This window comes from Parasteatoda tepidariorum, chromosome 8, assembly GCF_043381705.1.
Source record: "Parasteatoda tepidariorum isolate YZ-2023 chromosome 8, CAS_Ptep_4.0, whole genome shotgun sequence".
Taxonomy (NCBI): Eukaryota; Metazoa; Arthropoda; class Arachnida; order Araneae; family Theridiidae; genus Parasteatoda; species Parasteatoda tepidariorum.
This window is the reverse complement of record NC_092211.1, coordinates 32,127,146-32,145,502: the sequence shown is the minus strand read 5'-3', so window position 1 is coordinate 32,145,502 and position 18,357 is coordinate 32,127,146. Positions and strand designations below refer to the sequence as shown.

Sequence of the window (18,357 nt, the reverse complement as noted above, 5' to 3'; positions counted from 1 at the left end):
CTACTTGCTGACTCACCGATATGCTCCCAAGATTCCTTACTTTTTATCACACTGATCTGAGGTAAGATGCAATGTTTAAATAATCTATTTAAGATAGCGGGCACACACATACAATCGTGAGTTTAAATTTGTTAAAATGAATTTTTTTCAACAAATTGCATGAAAGAATAGAGCTGCATTTAATGCAATTTGTCTCTTATGTTTTTCGCTGGAGATTATATAATTAAGATTTATATCTGGCAGCATGTAAATTTTAATTGCACCTACTTAATGTTATAAGTCTCGGCAACTGGTAAATTTACTTCATTTATTTCTTCTAATCCATTCTCACAACCTGTATTCTTAGTTTCGATCTAATTTATCGTATTGTTTAGCGTATCATCTCTTCTTTCGGAGTTTCTCATTGATTGAATATAGGATTTAACGGTACAATCTGTATTCTTTCAGTTAAATTTTTTCTTTCAAAATACAGATGATTTTTCATATCTAGCTATTTTGGTACAGTTAATAAATTAACAAAAAGTTCTTGCATATCACTCCAATAACGATATATTTTGAAGACAAAAATCTTTTCTGGGAAATATATTGATGTTTAGAAGAAATAACTTATGATTGAGAAGCAATTAAAGGTTTGCGAGCGGGGCATCCTAGTGTACTAAAAACAAACACTCATTAGAAATATATTGCATTTTAAAGAAATTTTTCCCTTTATTTAATAATACCTTTTTTTCATTGCTAAAGTGCTTCTCTAACGTCTTACAAAGAGAAACATGAAATCAGCTTTATAATTATTAAGTGCTACATCTAGAAAAATCAGCCAAGCATTTCTGGGGAGATTAATAACATATAAAGGGGCAATTTGATTCTTTTTTCGCCTAAATGTTTCGTTTTTCCAAAATAAACTGAATTTGAATTTCTTTGTAGTTTGAATTTCAAGGAAGAATAATCAAAAGCTAACCTTTTTCTCCAACAAGAGGTAAAGATTGGCGAAGCTCTTTGAAACCTTTGGTTAAAAACTCTAATGGTTTTTAAAACTATTTCAATAAAATTTTAAAAACATTAATTTGTTAATATTGGAAATTAATATTTTTTATTCCAGAAAATGCAATTTCAAAGTCATTGTTTTTCCGAATAAATGACGTTGTACTTAGCTATTTTATCGAATATATAAAATTTTATTTCTAATCTGCCATAACTAAAGTAAATTGCATAAAGTAGTTTAAGCACACAGAAACTTTACTGTTGTTTCAGTAAAGATTTTATTTGCAGATTACTTTGGAAGTTCAAGAAATTAAGCAATTTTTGGCGCTTGCTTAGATCACCCTATTTAAACTATACCTAAATAAACTGCAGACTTATGTACTTTGAGTAAGGCTACTTGAAAATATTGTTATTTTGAAACTGAGTCATAAACACAGTAAAAAAGAGATGATTTAATAAGAACATAACTTATTCACTTACAAGACAATTACACAAACGTAAATTAAAATATACAATAGGTGCATAACAAATTTAAATTTGAAATTTTTCCTTAAAGTTGAACAGCTAGTAATTCTCGAACTAACTATCAAGTGTTACTTTTATTTCATTGTGCACCCTGTGTATTTTTTACACACTTGCGAAATTTCAAATTCTTAGTTTTTGAGCAGTCTAACCAAATATAACGCTAAGATGAACACCTAAAATAGCGACGTCAGTCTCTGTTAGGGGTATTCAACTTAACGTTTTATTTTCGTCCTTACGTTTTTTTTTAAAAATGAATTTTTATTTTAAAACTATTTGAAACATCTTACCAATGATCATAAATGAATTATAGAAGTAACACAATGAGAAAAGGTGTCTGTTTCATATCTTCTTAAAAAAAATGTTGGCTAAATCATTTGAAACAGATTCTGCATGTTTCAAATTGCAGCCAATAAAATTTTCAAGAGTTGTTGTTTCTAATGCCACTTGCCATATTAGCAAGCCTGCTTGGTGAAACCGAGCAAATTTAAGGCAAAGTGTACGTTTCTTGTTTTTCAGTGGCGACTTCTATGGCCAAGAATTCGACTTCTGCCACACAATATGCCGCACCCGTTTGTAGGGTGGACCCATTCATACACCCATTCCTTCATCCACAGATCGTAATTTCGACCTGAATCAGAGAACGATTGATCTGCAATCCAATACCCCCAGAGGTATTGATTTGTTATGGGAACATGGAGGACTTTTGTGACTCGACAGATTTAACGTGCATCAGTCACTTTACTACACGGGGAGTCTTCGGCCGGCGGGGTTCGAACCCACGAACTCTCGGACATGGTCTCAGCGCCCTACCGAGGCTATCCCGGTCCTTTTCAAGAGTATTTTGCTCTAATCGGTAATCTTCGATATTGACTACCATTAGCTGATTTAGACATACCATTACTGGAGCCTGGAATTTAATTTAAATATAATCGAAAATAAAAACGCAGTTTATCTGAAAAATCAATACACTATCTTAAATATAAAGCTAAATATAGTTTAACCTTTGGAAATTTCAATTATGTTCTACATTTATCAAACCAGTTTAAATTTTACTCTAACAGTACTTATTTTATACATCATTTTTCACGTAGATGTAAAAATAATGAAAAATAAATAATGGAGAAAAATTTTTCTAATAATAATAAAATGAAAACCTGACAAAAAATTTTAATAATTACATTTTTGGTCTGTTATTGATAGAAAATGGGTTATTTGATAGCAGTTTTATTTGATAGTTTAGATAAGACTAATGAATAATTCACAATAGAAATAACTGAACAATGAGGGTAACTTAGAAATGAAAGTAGTAAAAACACACACACAACATCCCGATGATGACAATGTGGTACAGCATAGCTCCTTCCAGACTAGTAATACTTCGTAGACAAGTTGAAACTAAACTATCAAAATCTGGATTGATCTGAACCCAGTCGGTGATCTGAACCCAGTTTTTCACAATGAAGACTTAATGACTTAACCACTTAGAAATTCGCAATAGAAAAGTGCGAAGAAGCTTGTCACGTGAATACTTTATTTCCTCAATGCTAACTGAATTCTAAGTGCCCCAAAACTTGAATTTTTGAAGAAAATTACCTCCGTTCACTGTATGGTTTAGTTATTCTAATTGCATGAATTCAAATCTCAGAACAAATTTTAGAATTTATCAGCAAAAATAAAAAAAGGTATTGCATTATAAGATTTATTTAGTTGCATAAAACAAATATCATTAAAATCAGCTGAAATGTTGAGTTACTTATGCTAAGGATTTGAAAAGAACAAGATAGAGTAGGGGAGAGTGGGGTCAATTGTAACAGGGTACGAGTGTAACAGAGCAAAAATTTCGAGTGTCGGGTTCTAGATTTGGTTCCTAGGTGGCGCACAAGGTGTATTTAATAAATCTACATGCACGCCCCTGCTGACAACCATTTTTATGTACTTTTGAAAGAGTTACATCACAAAAGATATTTTCACGCTACGTAAGTACTTTTTTGGTATTAGAATACTATATTGTAACAAAGTAATTTTGTTTAAACAAATAAAAATTATTAACCGTATATGTAAGTGGACACTTTAATTAACATTTCAAAAAAAATAAGATTAGTTTTGTTAATTAACTAGCGTTGTTTTTAACAAATGAAGCTGAAATGGCGCCTTGGGGCCGATTGTAACAATAAGTAAAGGGACGATTGTAACAGCTGAAAATAAATAATCTTATGTTTACAAACCATTACTAAACTCTTTAAGAACCGCCAATAGTTTCCTATATCATTTATATTATGTTGCATGTGCATTATTTTATTTCTCACCTTTCACAGCATAAATTAAAATTTTTAACCCCTTAAAGTTAAAAGTTTAACCCTTTAGGTCTATGCCCATTATTATTTTTACTCCTAAAATATCACTACTATTTCGATCAATAAGAAAATATATCACAACTATAATATGTATAATTCACTATGTTTTAGTTGAATTTATGAACTGTTACAATTGACCCCGTAAGTGGGGACAATTGTAACAAGTGCACGACTGTCGAAAATTGTTAATTACTAATATAATAACATTTAAAATAAGGTATTTTTTTTCTAGTAGAGGGTAGTCTACTTTACTGGTCTGTCAATTAATACTAATAATATATTGGATTTTTTGTTAGCTAAAAATAGTTAAGTAAAAAAAGTTACAATTGACCCCACTCTCCTCTACTCTTCAAAAATTTAATATTATGAGCGGAAATGTCATTTAATTAGATTGATAAAAATGTTAATTTTCTCGAAAAAAATATTTCTGAATAAATTTCAAAAAAGTGAGAAATAGAAACTTCCGTGATTTATATTTTATATATTCATCTTATTATATTAGATTGCAGAATTAAACCCATTCATGTGTTATAAAGAGGGCTCAATGCAGAAATAATTTTGGGGCAAGAATCCAGGTATGATATCGCATGGCATAGCCTGTTCGCTCCACTCACCAACCCCTCTGAATAAAAGAATACCTGGATTTGAAAAATTATCTACTGCATTTGAAAACAAACATTTAAGGTAAGGAATACAGGATGTGACGCAATAAGAAACAATAAATGCGGAGTAATTTTACTTATTAGCAATATAACGATAACCTTATATCACATAATAATTCGCATTGGATACAGTTTTAACTCTTTTCAGTCTTAATATGTTTTTAAAAATTTCGATATAAGTGTTAAGATGTATACCTGGCAACATCTTATCTTTATCTTATTCTGTATAGATTCATTTTTTATGTCTCGATATCAAGTCAAGCTCGAGTTTATAAAATGAAGATTGCGTGAGATAAAATTTTTATACAACAATAAATAGATAATTATTATGACAGTAAAAAAAAGACATTTAAAACAGCAATAACATTTTAAGGAATTGGAATTTGGAAATTCTCATTAGGAGAAAAATTCTCATTAAGTTTATATAAACTTAAAATGGTGACACGTCAATGTATTAAAATGGCACGTAAAATTTCAACTCTGTAATTGCAGTTCAGCAAGCAGTAGATCAACCAAAATTTTTTTACTGTTAAATCTCGAACTAATAATCAAATCCTTATTTATATACTTAACGCTATCAAACGCCTTTATACGTTTTTAACGCACCTTCGTAATTTTAAGTTTCTAAGTTTTATAGCGTTTTGCGAGGCAAAACAAAATGTATCGTAGAAAAAAAATGGGAAACAATTCGCAAGAAGGCATTTAAAATTACAATGAATTTCGAACAAACTGGAATTTCAAACTTCTAAGTCATGCTGTTTTTGCGCAGCAAAACAAAATGTCAAATGTTGAACGCCTAAAGCAGCGTAGGCGGATTTAACGAATTTTAAAATAGAGAATTTAGTTTAAAAATAGATCGAATGTTTTGCAATAATTCATAAAATACACCTCTTTTATTCACTTTTCTCAGTTACGTAATAATGATTAAGTTCAGTTTAGATAACTTATCAGATAATAGTATTGTTCCTACACTAAATTGTTTTTGTTATGAAGAAGATATTTTCTGAAAGTAAAAATTGCTACTTTCTGTTGGAATCTATATTAAAAGTAATATTCAAGACTACAACTATGAAATATACTGCAGCCGGAATCATTTTGCTGTATGTTTATGTTTTGGGAAGCATAAATTACAGTTTGGGTGCAACAGCTCCAGATAATATCATTAAATTTGATGACGTTCGACAACGTATTCGTGACAAGACTATCAATGCAAACCAAGCACAGAAAAAAGAAGAAAGATTTTTGATCGGAACTGATTTCCAAGATTACCTTAAGTTGATTGACTATCAAACTATTATTTCTCTTCTTATGAATAATATTTTTGCTGCATCTCCAAACAGCAGCTGTGACCGAGATTTGAAGTATGTAAAAGAAAATATTAATTTCAAGGATATTCAAAATTCTTGGGCTTTGAAAAGTAAGTGCTTTTGTTTTGTTTTATCTTCAAAATTGGGAATAAGTGTTTTTGAAATAGATATTTTTCTTTACAATATAAATTGGTATAATTTTGCAAATCCTAATTGAATAAGTTTTTAGTACACATTTGCTTTGTTACACATGGATATTAAAAATTTATTATTTCTCTTTTCAAGTTTTTTCTTACAGAGACATTTTTGCTAGGGATGCCAAAAAATTATCCAATTATGTAAGCTATTATTTTTCCCAAAATGAGTAAAAGGATACATTTTTAATCATTGTCATATTCAATTTTAATTTACTTATTGTCCACACCTAATTTTTACTCATTATTCTTAATGATTTTAATGGTTTTTTAATTAATGATCGATTACTTAAAAAACGTCTACAAGTGATATACAACTGGTACTGGTGGAATCTCAGAACAATAGCCTATATCTGTTTTACTTTCTTTTAAAATTAATATTAACAATTCAAAGTGTATTTTATTCATACGAAAAAAATGCTAACTAACCATATATTTCATTAAATAATTAGCTTTCAAAAACAAAACAGAAAAATTCTTGGTACTTTTATCATGATATTAACATCACTATAAGTCAAACAAATTGCTAATTTTTTATTAATACTGAATTTGCTTGCTAAAAAGTTATTTCTAGTCGGAAACTATAACCTGGTATAAGTTTGTTTTGTTTCTAAAGTACTTAATTAGGTGATAGATAATTTATACAACCTTTGGTGTAATTTTTTTGTTTAAGAAAAGTGTAACTTGATACAATAGACTTGATTCAGACGCGCAAATTTTCAGAAGTGAAATTTGAGAGAATTTTCTCTTGATAATAAACTCGAACATCTTTCGATACTACTATTTTGGAGAATTTTGGAGCTACATGCCGCAAATCTAATTACATCAGATGCAAGAATTGTATCCTGGCCTAGAAGAAGGCCAGGATACAATTCTTGCATCTGATTGACAATTGATACTCCTGGCCTAGAGAAACAGTCTTATGTCAGTGCAGATTTATGGACAAAATAATGGAAACACTACCTATACTACCACATTTTATGACGTTTCTCAAAAAATCATTTTACAGAATCATTTTATGAATTTGGAAGTGTTTAGTATATGCGCTTCTTCGTACTTATCAATGAAGTTTAAACTTTTTGGAGGTTTGAGGAACCGGCAATAAATTAAAAACAAGAAATAGAGTTTTTAAACACCCTATGACAAAAAATATAGCGACAAATTTAACTTGTAGCAATTATTTTGGTCATTATATGTAATAATTGCACAAATTTTCGTGAACCATAACTTATGAACTTATTGGAAACTAATTTTTTTGTCATGTGGTTTTGATATAACTTAAAGAATGTTCAATAAAATTAAACAAAATTTCTTGAACAATTTGAAATTAATTGCGAAATTATTACTTTTAAATTTGGGAAAAATTTGCGTAAGACTGCGCATGATATGAGTAATTAAAGTAGTTCTTTTATACTTCGCATGAAAGTGAAAAATTTACATTTGGCTACAAATAAAAAAAAATTCGATTTGAATATCTTAAAAATTTAAAAAGTTTTAAGCAATTTTCTAAGTAGTTTTCGTATTTTTTAAGATAAAGCTTAAAATGATAAGGGGTTTTCTACAAATTCCATTTCTTACTATTAAACTAGATTTATTAAAAATGACACTAGTATTATTGGGGATCATTCCCCAGAAAAGTATCTTTTCTCTAGCATATTATCTTTCCTTTTACAATTATATTTAGGTGCATATACGTATATTGTAAGGTACTATCGTTTGTTATTTAATTTTGTTTTATACAAAACTAGTTGAATACCTGTTCTTCTCACAGGAATATTTAAAAATAAATAAGAAAAAAAATAAATCAGTATTGAGAAACACTACGAAATCATGAAATCAAACTGAAAATCATACACCGACGCAATTAAAGAACTTGGAAGAACCAGATAAGTGATATTTTATGGGGAACTAATGAATCAGAGTTAACGAGATTTAAAAAAAAGTGGTTGAATAAATACGGGTATGTTTAATGTAACAGAACTGTTTTTGCCTTCACTTAAATTTTAACATAACTAATTACATCAGTTTTCAGCACTCTTGCATGATTTTTATTACAAATTAGGTCATGGTAAATAAATAAAAACAAAGAAATAGTTGTCCCGCTTTCTAATAGATTGGTAATAAAATAGTTCAGATGCAACTTTTTTTTTTTAGTTCTGAAAATGTCACTAACCTGTTTCTTTCACTAAGTTTTTCAATTAATACAGCTGAAATAATTTCAATTTTTTAATTTAATGTCATATGTTGTTATCTTCGGTGGCTTTATGTTAATGAAGCAAGAAAAGCTCGTTGTTTGTAATTCATACCATTGAATAAAGAGGAAATGCATTTAACATCTCTTGGCATGATGCTATTGCTCATGGCCGATTCATGATAGTTAAAATTCCCCTTAAATTAAGCACTTAATTCCAAAGTATAGGTATTAAAACTGTTTGGTGCAGTTTTAAAAATCATCAAATATATCAATATAATATTTTATACCTATATAAGTATATTTGGTACTTGTTATATAGCCCTTCGGCATTTGAGTTTATACATATTTGTCAGTGGCAGCCAACTAAAGCCGAATTTTTTAAAAAAAAATATACATTCGAACTTTATAAGGATTTTGGAGTCTGATCATTTCTCTATCTGACTTTTAATTTACTGTTAAAATATTTATAAGTAGTGGTGGAAAAATTTTTATTGATTTCTAATTCTTTAAAATATTAATACACTGGATATTAATACCACTGGAAAAAATATTTTCTGAAACTGCGGAAAAGCCGTTGTAGAATTCTTATCAGAGCCAATTCGCCAATTACCATAATACCAGTAGTACATATTACCGTCAGTGATACATATGAATTAAGCGTCATCTGTGAATGGGAATTTTTTTACGGTTTTCTTAAATAAATTTCCCATTAATCTTTCTTTCACGAGCTTGGCTCTTGAGCACATAGCTTATTGTATTTTACTTCCATTAACGCCATTAATTGAGCTTTAGTGTCAATAATAATATGCAGATTTTTTTAATGGTTACCCATAACGCGAATAAGTATTTTTTCTACTTATTTTTGCTTTTGAGTTCAGAAGTTAGTTTACTTTTATTTCAATTAATACATATTACCAACATTAATTAATCATCATTGTCGTCAATGATAGTATGACGATTTATTTCTGTTGTTTTAGACAAATACCTTTACTCCATTTCTTTCGTTTTCTAGCATATTGCTTATTTCTTTTATTTCAATATGCATACATTACCTTAATTAATTAAGCATAATTGGTGCCAATTTTTTATGTTTTTCCTAAACGAATTAGTACCACTTTCCCATTAACACGCTGAATGCCACGCTAATTTTACATGTCTTGCCCGACTGGTCAAAATGATTTTCTAATATGCGTTGCATATTTTGATGAAATATTATTTAGAACAAAACAGTTAATTTTTGTAATCATTCGTGACACATTTAATTCACTGAGGTCACCAATGACCCGGTGGAGCTACGAACAAACTTAGTGCCGGTCACCGGTGACCCCCCATGGCATTCAACGTGTTAATTTTTGCTTTTGAATACCGTNTAAACTTTCAAGACATTCAAATCGGGTTTTTTTCAATAATTGCCAATTACGCTTCACTACAAAATTATGAGAAAAAAATATTAATTCCATTGAATATTTTTAAAGTTATAACAAAGAAAATGTACGACAAAAAAAATAATTTTTTTTTATAAGAATGTCCATATCTGCGTGAATATTTAATCTAGACTTACGAAATTTTGTACAATTATTTCATATAATGACCAAAGTAATTGTTACAAGCTACAAATTTATTGCTTACTTTTTTGACATAGGGTGTTCAAAAACACTATTTTCTGTTTGTTATTTATTATTGCTCCCTCTAACCTTTAAAACAAAAATTTTTTTCATTGACAAGTATAAGCAATCGCATGATCGAAATACTTCTGAAGTTATAAAATGATTCTTTAAGGTTTTCTTGACAAATATGAAAAAAGCAATATTATGGAAGTGTTTATATTGTTTTGTCCACCCCCTGCGTAGCAAAAAATATCTTAATATTTGTAATGTACTCAACGTGTTTAACAAAGCGATTTCGTATATTTTAGTACTTGATGCATTTGGAAAACCAGAAACTGGAATTTTAGAGGGAAATTTAAAATTTCTCGGGGATTTCGATGAGTGTAAAAGTGTGTATGCTCCGAAGAAAAAGAACAGTGACGCCGGGAATTTTCATGGGAAATATTGCAGCTTGAAGTTGTCTGTGGTAAAAGTTTATTAATTAATACTTTAGTATAAGTTTCATATGAGATCTCTATACTGTGCAACAATATTTTCCAGGATCTTCTACCAATGCCTGTGACTCTTGGCATATGTCTACCTGACACCTGTAATCCATCTGATTTTAATATATCAAGTAAGTGACTAATATTCATTTGGATCTCATCATAATTATAATTATACACCTGCTGGTGACTTCATCGTTGGTAAGTCGTGGCATTTGCGGAATCGGAAGCCAATCAAGTTCGACATACTCGCGTGACGTCGCTTACAGGTATCCAGTTAAATCTGATTTAAATAACATGGTTAGGCATAACCACTTCTCCAGTTGAAAGAATCTAATCATCTGCACGTCAAAAAATCATGGCATTTGTCGATTTAGAATCCAATCGAGTTCGACACACCAGCCAATCGAAGTCGCTTACAAGTATCCAGTTATATTTGATTTGAATCATACGGTTAGGCACAATCACTTCACTTCTTCTCGAGTTGCTAGTATCATATCGGGTTGCTAGTACNATCCAATCTAGTTCGACGCACCAGCCAATCGAAGTCGCTTGCAAGTATCCAGTTAAATTTGATTTGAATCATACGGTTAGGCACAATCACTTCACTTCTTCTCGAGTTGCTAGTATCCCATCGGACATCTGCAAGTAACGTCATCGTAGGTAAATCGTGGCATTTGACAAATCAAAAGCCAATCAGGTTCTCCAAACTCGTTTGACGTCGCTTACTGGTATCCAGTTAAATCGCATGATTTAAACATAATTACTTCACTTCTTCTCGAGTTGCAAGTAATCAATCGGATATTTGCAAGTGACGTCATCGTCAGTAAATCGTGACATTTGTCGATTTAGAAATCCATCAGATTCAACACAAGCATGGCATCACTTATAGATATCCAATTTAATCTAATTTAAACTACATTTTTAGGCATAATCACCTCACTTTTTTTGCGATGCAAATACTAAATTGCATCATTTGTTAGCTTTATTATTAGTAAGGCTCCTATACTATCAGAGCTGACCTATCAAGCAATATTGGAGCAAAAAAGTTCGCAAGTTAACGTTATGTTAGTATTCTGCTTATGTTAGCTCTTTGGTGCAAAAATAGATGATGAGCCGGCCTGTACTCGGATACGTTTTCTTCTACTTTATTTAAATTAACAATATTTTCCAAATGGGAAAATTCAACTGTTAACAGTGATAATAAAAGAAATGCATATGAAATTGAAAAGTGCAAAGAATAAACGGAGTAATTTGCATAAATTGGAATGATAGCTATGCGATTACTCCATTTTTAACACTGCGAATGAATTAAAATAAATTAAAAAAAAGTTTATTTTTTCAAAAAGTTTTAGTCGCACCTGTAGAGAGTTCTATTGCTACCGCAAGGGTGAGACCTCACATCTGTGATTCGCAGATATTAGGTCGTACCACGAATAATTTAAATTTTTATGGTTGCATGACTAGTAACGGTTTTGTGGAAATTAATGCTATTGCACTTCAGAAATTTTTTAATTTATTAAGGAAATATTCTTAGAAAAAGAAACAAAAATCTAAACTAAACATTTACTTATTTTTAAACCTTCATATCTCCTACCTGTTTCATTGAATCGATTTTTTATTGTTTGAACAGCATCGACGGCAGTAGATTGTAGTTTATTAAGTCGGAAATTTCCAAACAGTAACTTCATTCTTTCTAACAAGCTGAACAAACTTTCTTCGTGCGGTGTGAATAGAAAGTGTATAATCAATAAATCACTGATGAGCAACAATACTAAATCATACACACAATTGGAATGCATTCACCAACACAATTAATAAAACTAAATAATTCCAATTTTTTTATTTGTCCAATTATCCTTTCTGGTGGCTTAGATTAAGCGAAACACATTTTTAGCTGTCCATTCCATCAAAATAAAGATAAACTGTATTTAGTATCGATTGGCTCAATGATGTTGTTCGAGGCCAACTCAACTGTGCATTTGAAAAACTAAGTGTTGCATGGTAGAGATTTTGAAACTTGACAACTACTTTTTGTCTTCATTGCAATCACTATCAACACTGTCATAGAATTTCAGGAAACTTAGTAGACAAAAAGCTTGATAAAAACGATTGATATTTATTAATTTTTTTAACAATATGCGGCTCATTATACAAAATTGAAAAATATATTTATGTTGGATTTCGTTGATCACGGTCAACTTAGTCAACCATATTTACATGAATTTATTCACGTGAACTTGGTCATGTGGACTATGTATATATTACCGGCAAAGTATGATGCACCGGCATTCTATAAAATGTCTTGGCAGTATATAAGGGCGGATGTTTTTAGGCAAGGTATGAAATATAAGAAGTTTTAGATACTTTCCCTAGGCATTGTATATGTATATAATACCTAGGCATTCTATAGAATGACAAATGCTATTTAGGCAAAGTGTGAAAAAAAAACGTCCTGATGAGGTTATTATGTAAATGATGCGCATTTCTCAAAAATAAAGATGTTATTCTGAAAATTAATGAGAGTGCCATTAAAAAGAATTTATTCAAAATGTGTAAAGAAAAATGTAAGCTGTGCAAAACATAATTTATGCCTTTCTTATTAAGGGAAACAAAATTTTCATATAAAAAATACACATTTAAGTCACAATTATTTTCAATTTGGAAACAAATATTGCACAAAATATCCATTTCATCACCTTTACTAGCATGGCCACAGAAGATTTTATACTTTACCGGTCTCTCATTTGGCATTCTATAGGATGCCTAGGAAATTTGTGAAATATAAATCATTTCATACATTGCCGGCTAGTTTTAGGCATTATATACAATGCCTAGGCATTCTATAGAATGCCGGATTTCAAACTTTGCCGATAATATATATATTCTTATCTGACATAATGAAGAATTGAAGAACGTGCAATAAACTCTTCTTTTTTTAGTGAGAATTTTAAGGTAGTCTTCATCGCTGATGTCATCTTTAAAATGTTCGAAAAATACAATTGTCAACAGTTTATTTTATATTAATGGTTTAAAGCCAATAAAAAAAAATTTCTCTCAAACATCTCTCCTGAACGATCTAAATGAAATTTTAGAACGATTTTTAGAATCGAAAGATTCTAAAAATCGTTCTAAAATTTCGATTAAATCATACTTAAATTTCGATTCGAATCGATTTCACCTTTCACCCATTGCCTAAATTTCATGGCCTTAGCACAAACGGTTTTAAAGTTCAAAAAGAGACACACAAACAGGCAGACGCACAAATTCTTAATTTTATCATTATTATTATTTCAAATGTAAATAAAGAAATCTCTAGAAAATCTCTAAATTAATAATAAGACTATTATTATAATTTTATATAATTAATATTTCTTTTGTTTCTTTTGTTAGATTTTATGCCTGCTTTGAAGCAAATTACGAAAGGGTATAAAATAAATTCTTTGAGTTGCAAACCCAATTCTCTTAAACTGAGTGATGGTGGAATTGTAACAATGTAAGTTTTCTTTCATAAATCATTTAGAAATATTTTGATCATAAAAGAATCTCCTTAAAACAAAGGTCTTATTGCTTCTGTTATGCAGTTCTTTTTTTACAATGTTAATGAATTGAAAATTTAGGACATTTTTATGATTTTAAGCAGTTATTTGAAGATACCGTACTATAATATTTTAGTGAATTATGTAATGTAAATTATTCATTGTAAATAATATTTTAGTGAATAATGTAATTTTTTTTAAACATTTTAAACAATTATGACTGATAGGTGAAGTCTTGGCAGTCTTTAGCTAGTACCCTATATGCCAATTATGAACTCGTCAATGCGGAAAAAAACTCCAGTTCAGAAAAAATGACGACAAAAAATAAATGAAGAAAACCACAATTGAGTACATAAGTAAGATATATTAGAAGTAAATAGTGAGTAAATAAGAAGAAAAATCATAGGTATGTGGAGAAAAAAAAAAGAGTTTGCGATCTAAGTTTGTAGTATTTGAAAAGATAATCGTCTAAGCTTACAAAAAATTCGAAAAAATTTAAATTTGTATTGTTTTAATGATTTTTATATGTTTGGAAAAATCACTCCAATTTAACTTTGAACACGTTCCAATTAACTTTGAACAAATTTTTTTAAATATTTAATTTATTTTCCCGACTAAAAATCCCAGATACTTTTTTGCGGCAAGGTGGTACATACTTACCTTCCAACTCTTCCAAACAAAAATAAAATTTAATGGAATACTATTCCATAAAATTTAATTTTTATAATTAATCAAGTAACCACTTGATTATTGTTTTAATAAATTAAATTTATTATTATTTTTACTATTGTAAACGTTTAAATAATTTAAACACACGTTGAAGATTTACTACATGCCGTTAGTTGTTTCACGCAGTGGGGGGGGGAGTATATGTGAATGTAAAGACTGTTTATAAAGACAATTAAAATATCATTTTACAACCATTAAGGAAAGCGTTTTTGAGAAACGTATAACTTGCAAGTATGTGAACAATGTGCAAAATAAAAAACGAGCCACTGTAAATAACTTTTGATCTAATGATCTTCAAGTTCTAGGACTTAATGATTCAAAGGGGTTGACCTCAAATATGCTTCTTAATTAGTGCAGATGATATTTTAAGTTAAGAAATCTGGCACAAAATCGTACTTTCTGTGAATAAACACACCTTTTTTGACGGATACGGATTTATGACCCCCAAAATATAGGGGGTGTTACTTTTTGCTTATTTCTCTATATCACGAATTTATAAAAGAAATTTAAAAAAATTTTCACACAATTATAAAATTCATTTATCCAAGAAAATTCTATGTAAATTATAAGTTATACTAAATATTTGTTATTCTATTTCATAATTGTCGAAAAAATTTTAAATTGTAAGGTACACATTTTTTTACAATTTAAAGAATGCAATTTTAAATGGCAAAATACAAAACTTGAGCGAAATCGGTCATATAGTTCCTGAGAGACCAAACTTTGAAAAAGCCTTTACTATCGGTTATTTCGCTATATTTCGAACTTTTTAAGCGAATTGAAAACTTTTTACACACAATTATAAAATTTGCTTATCCAAAGATAATTTTATGCAAAAAAATAACTTTCAGTAAATATTTATTATTTTATTTAAGAATGGTCGAAAATTTTTTTAATTGTAGGGTATACAATTTTTTGCATCAATTTAAAGAATGTAATTATACATAGCAAAATACGAAATTTGAGCAAAATCGGTCGAATAGTTTCTGAGAAATTGAATTTGAAAAAAAGTCGGATACTTAAAATTTGATTTCTCAGGAACTATTCGTACGATTCCGCTCAAATTTTATATTTCGCTATTTAAAGTTGCATTCGTTAAAAAGATCTAAAAATTTATATACCTTTATGGCAAATATTTTAGACTATTATTAAATAAAATATTAAATATTTACTAAAAGTTCTTTTTGCATGAAATTATTTTCGGATAAATGATTTTTATAATTCTGTACAAAAAAATTTTCAATTCACTTTGAAAACTTCGTGTGGTATGGCGACATACGCAGAAAGTAAAATTAACAAACTATAGACTTCTTTCCTGCTCAAACTATTGGAACCATAATTCCCAGATAGCAGCTATCCCTTATATTCTAGGAGTCATAAATCCGAATTTGTCGAAAAACGATATGTTTATTCAGAGAAGAGTGCGTTTTTGTGTCTGATTTTGTAACTTAAAATATCATACGTACTATTAATTAGCATATTTGAGGTCACTCATTCGAACCATTAAGAATTAGTCCGTAACGATTCGACTATTAGATCAAAAGTTATTCAGGCTGACCGTCTTTAATTTTGCGCACTGTGCATATAATTAAAAGAATGTAGCTTTGCTACGAGTGAAAGGCTTTTTAACTATGACTTTATAATTTTCCTCGGCAAAAATGCTCTGAGAAAACACACCAAATTGTTAAAGAATAAACACGTGTTTTGTGATAGGAAATGATTTCTTAGCTTATTAGCAGAAATTAGTTTATCAGTGTGAATTGTTTTTAATTATTCTCACTCTACTAAACTTTATTAAAGGCAACATAAAACTTATTACAAAGCTTTTTTATCTTCAAAGCCGAATCAAAAGTAATTTTTCGCAATTTCCAAATCAGAGGTGTAAAACTTGTTTATTTATTAATTAATTAATTTTTATAATCAACACATAATGCAGCAAATAGGTTTATAAGAATAATTTTTGCAATTTTAAGAAAATTTTATATTTGAAAAAAAAAGTTTTCTATTAGAAATTGTTCATTTAACATTAATATACACAGATGCATAGATACAGAGATGTACATTCTGACGGTCGAAACATCACTAAAGATAATTCGAAGACATGCAATAACAATTTTGATTCTCTACAGAGAGGATGGCTCCCCTCTTCAGCAGGCCAACGAACTTCGCGAAAAGTCTAGCACTTTACGATAAAACAGTTTAACGAAGACAGATTCAGCGCACTCTACCCTTTCAGTTTTTTTTTTTTAAACTTCTTTTTTAATTTCTTAACAATTGCAAAATATTCCAATAAGTTAACGGATGAAATACTTTTTATACTCGATTTTTTTTACATTTTTCTAAAAGAAAGATGACAATACCATTTTTAAAAATTCACACAAACATTAAACTTTCTTATTTTTACTTCGAAATAAGAATTTGTGCAATGTAACAAACATCGTAATGCTCATAATGTATACACCTCAATTTTCTTTTCTTGTAAGCTTAACATTTTTTACTTTCAGATTTATAATCTCAGCATTTTTATTGCTCGTGCTCTTGGGAAGTTCTGTAACTGCACTTAAGCATTTCACTGAGCCACTAAGCAAGCAAAATAATGTTAATATGGAAGGCATTTCGATTGACGAAGACACAGAAAATATAAAAAATGAATCCTCACTAAATTCACTTGCACTACCTGAAAGATCACCAAGTCAACTAAGAGGTAAACTAATTCTGATTTTATATACCTAAATAGACATATTGAATTTTACATTAATACCGCACTCTGTAAATGAAAATTAATGAAGAACGAAATACTAAAAGCCTGGAAAAAAGGATATTTTTTGAAAGAATATCTTTGCTAAACAAAAAAGCATTGTTAACTTTAAATGTGAGTTTAAAAGGTGAGTTGACTAGTCGATACAGTTATCAATATTTCATAACCATCACTGAACAACCGACCCAATTTAGGGTTTACGACTACTAATGTTCAAACCTTGTAAGTTATCAGTATTAAAAGATATATTAATTTTACTTAAAATGATATTTTGCTGGTTGCAGCAGAAACCTTTCAGCACGGTAGAAGACACTTCAGATTATTAAGGTATCTGCAGATCGATTACACCCCATGAAATAAAAAGATTTTCATTTTCATATTATCTTCAGCAAGTTCATATTTTTGAAAAAATTTTTCCTTCTGCTTTCTTTACTAAGCTTAATGTGTACAGCTGTATTTTCTCCTCAAGAGCAGGTGAGCTATTTTTTTAAGCAATACCCTTTGGCTTATGGCGATAGAGCGACGTATTGACAACGTAAACTCTGAAACGAAGGTTATAACTTCTTTTTTTGGAAATATAATTAACGTTTATGCTATATATATGTGTGTTGCTGGGTGGCGCAGTTGGTTTGTCCTCGGCCTCCTGAGCCCAAGTCTGCTGGTTCGATCCCCGGCCCAGACACCGGATTTTCGGGATGCAGAAAATCCTCAGCGGCCATGTCGTATGATTATGCGGCATGTAAAAGATCCCTGGAGTGCCTTATTGGCTCTTGGCATTTCCGGCAAAAATAAGAATTCCTAGTGCACTTTAGCATCCAAATAGAGTCTCGGTGCTGCCATCTAGTGTGGCAGAAACTGAACGTCCAAATTAACATGACCAACGGTATCTCACCCATTGTGGCGGTACTGAAAAAGTGGATACCAACTCTGGAGAACGCACTAGGTCTGCTCATAGGGAAAAACTTATTGTTCAGCTCATTGGAAATATTTAAAAAAAAATTTATATATTCTATATATATATA

General features: G+C 29.8%; 1 protein-coding gene across 1 annotated transcript in view; it reads left to right on the top strand.

The window, feature by feature from the left end:
• The first annotated feature begins 5,435 nt into the window (after nucleotides 1-5,435).
• Nucleotides 5,436-18,357, top strand: part of LOC107436831 (nose resistant to fluoxetine protein 6) — a 29,707-nt gene continuing 16,785 nt past the window's right edge. The window contains exons 1-5 of the mRNA XM_043048120.2: nucleotides 5,436-5,939; nucleotides 10,133-10,290; nucleotides 10,365-10,440; nucleotides 13,703-13,805; nucleotides 17,082-17,281. Coding sequence (XP_042904054.2) covers nucleotides 5,510-5,939; nucleotides 10,133-10,290; nucleotides 10,365-10,440; nucleotides 13,703-13,805; nucleotides 17,082-17,281 — 967 coding nt within the window. The 5' untranslated portion in view covers nucleotides 5,436-5,509. The remainder of the gene's footprint in view (nucleotides 5,940-10,132; nucleotides 10,291-10,364; nucleotides 10,441-13,702; nucleotides 13,806-17,081; nucleotides 17,282-18,357) is intronic.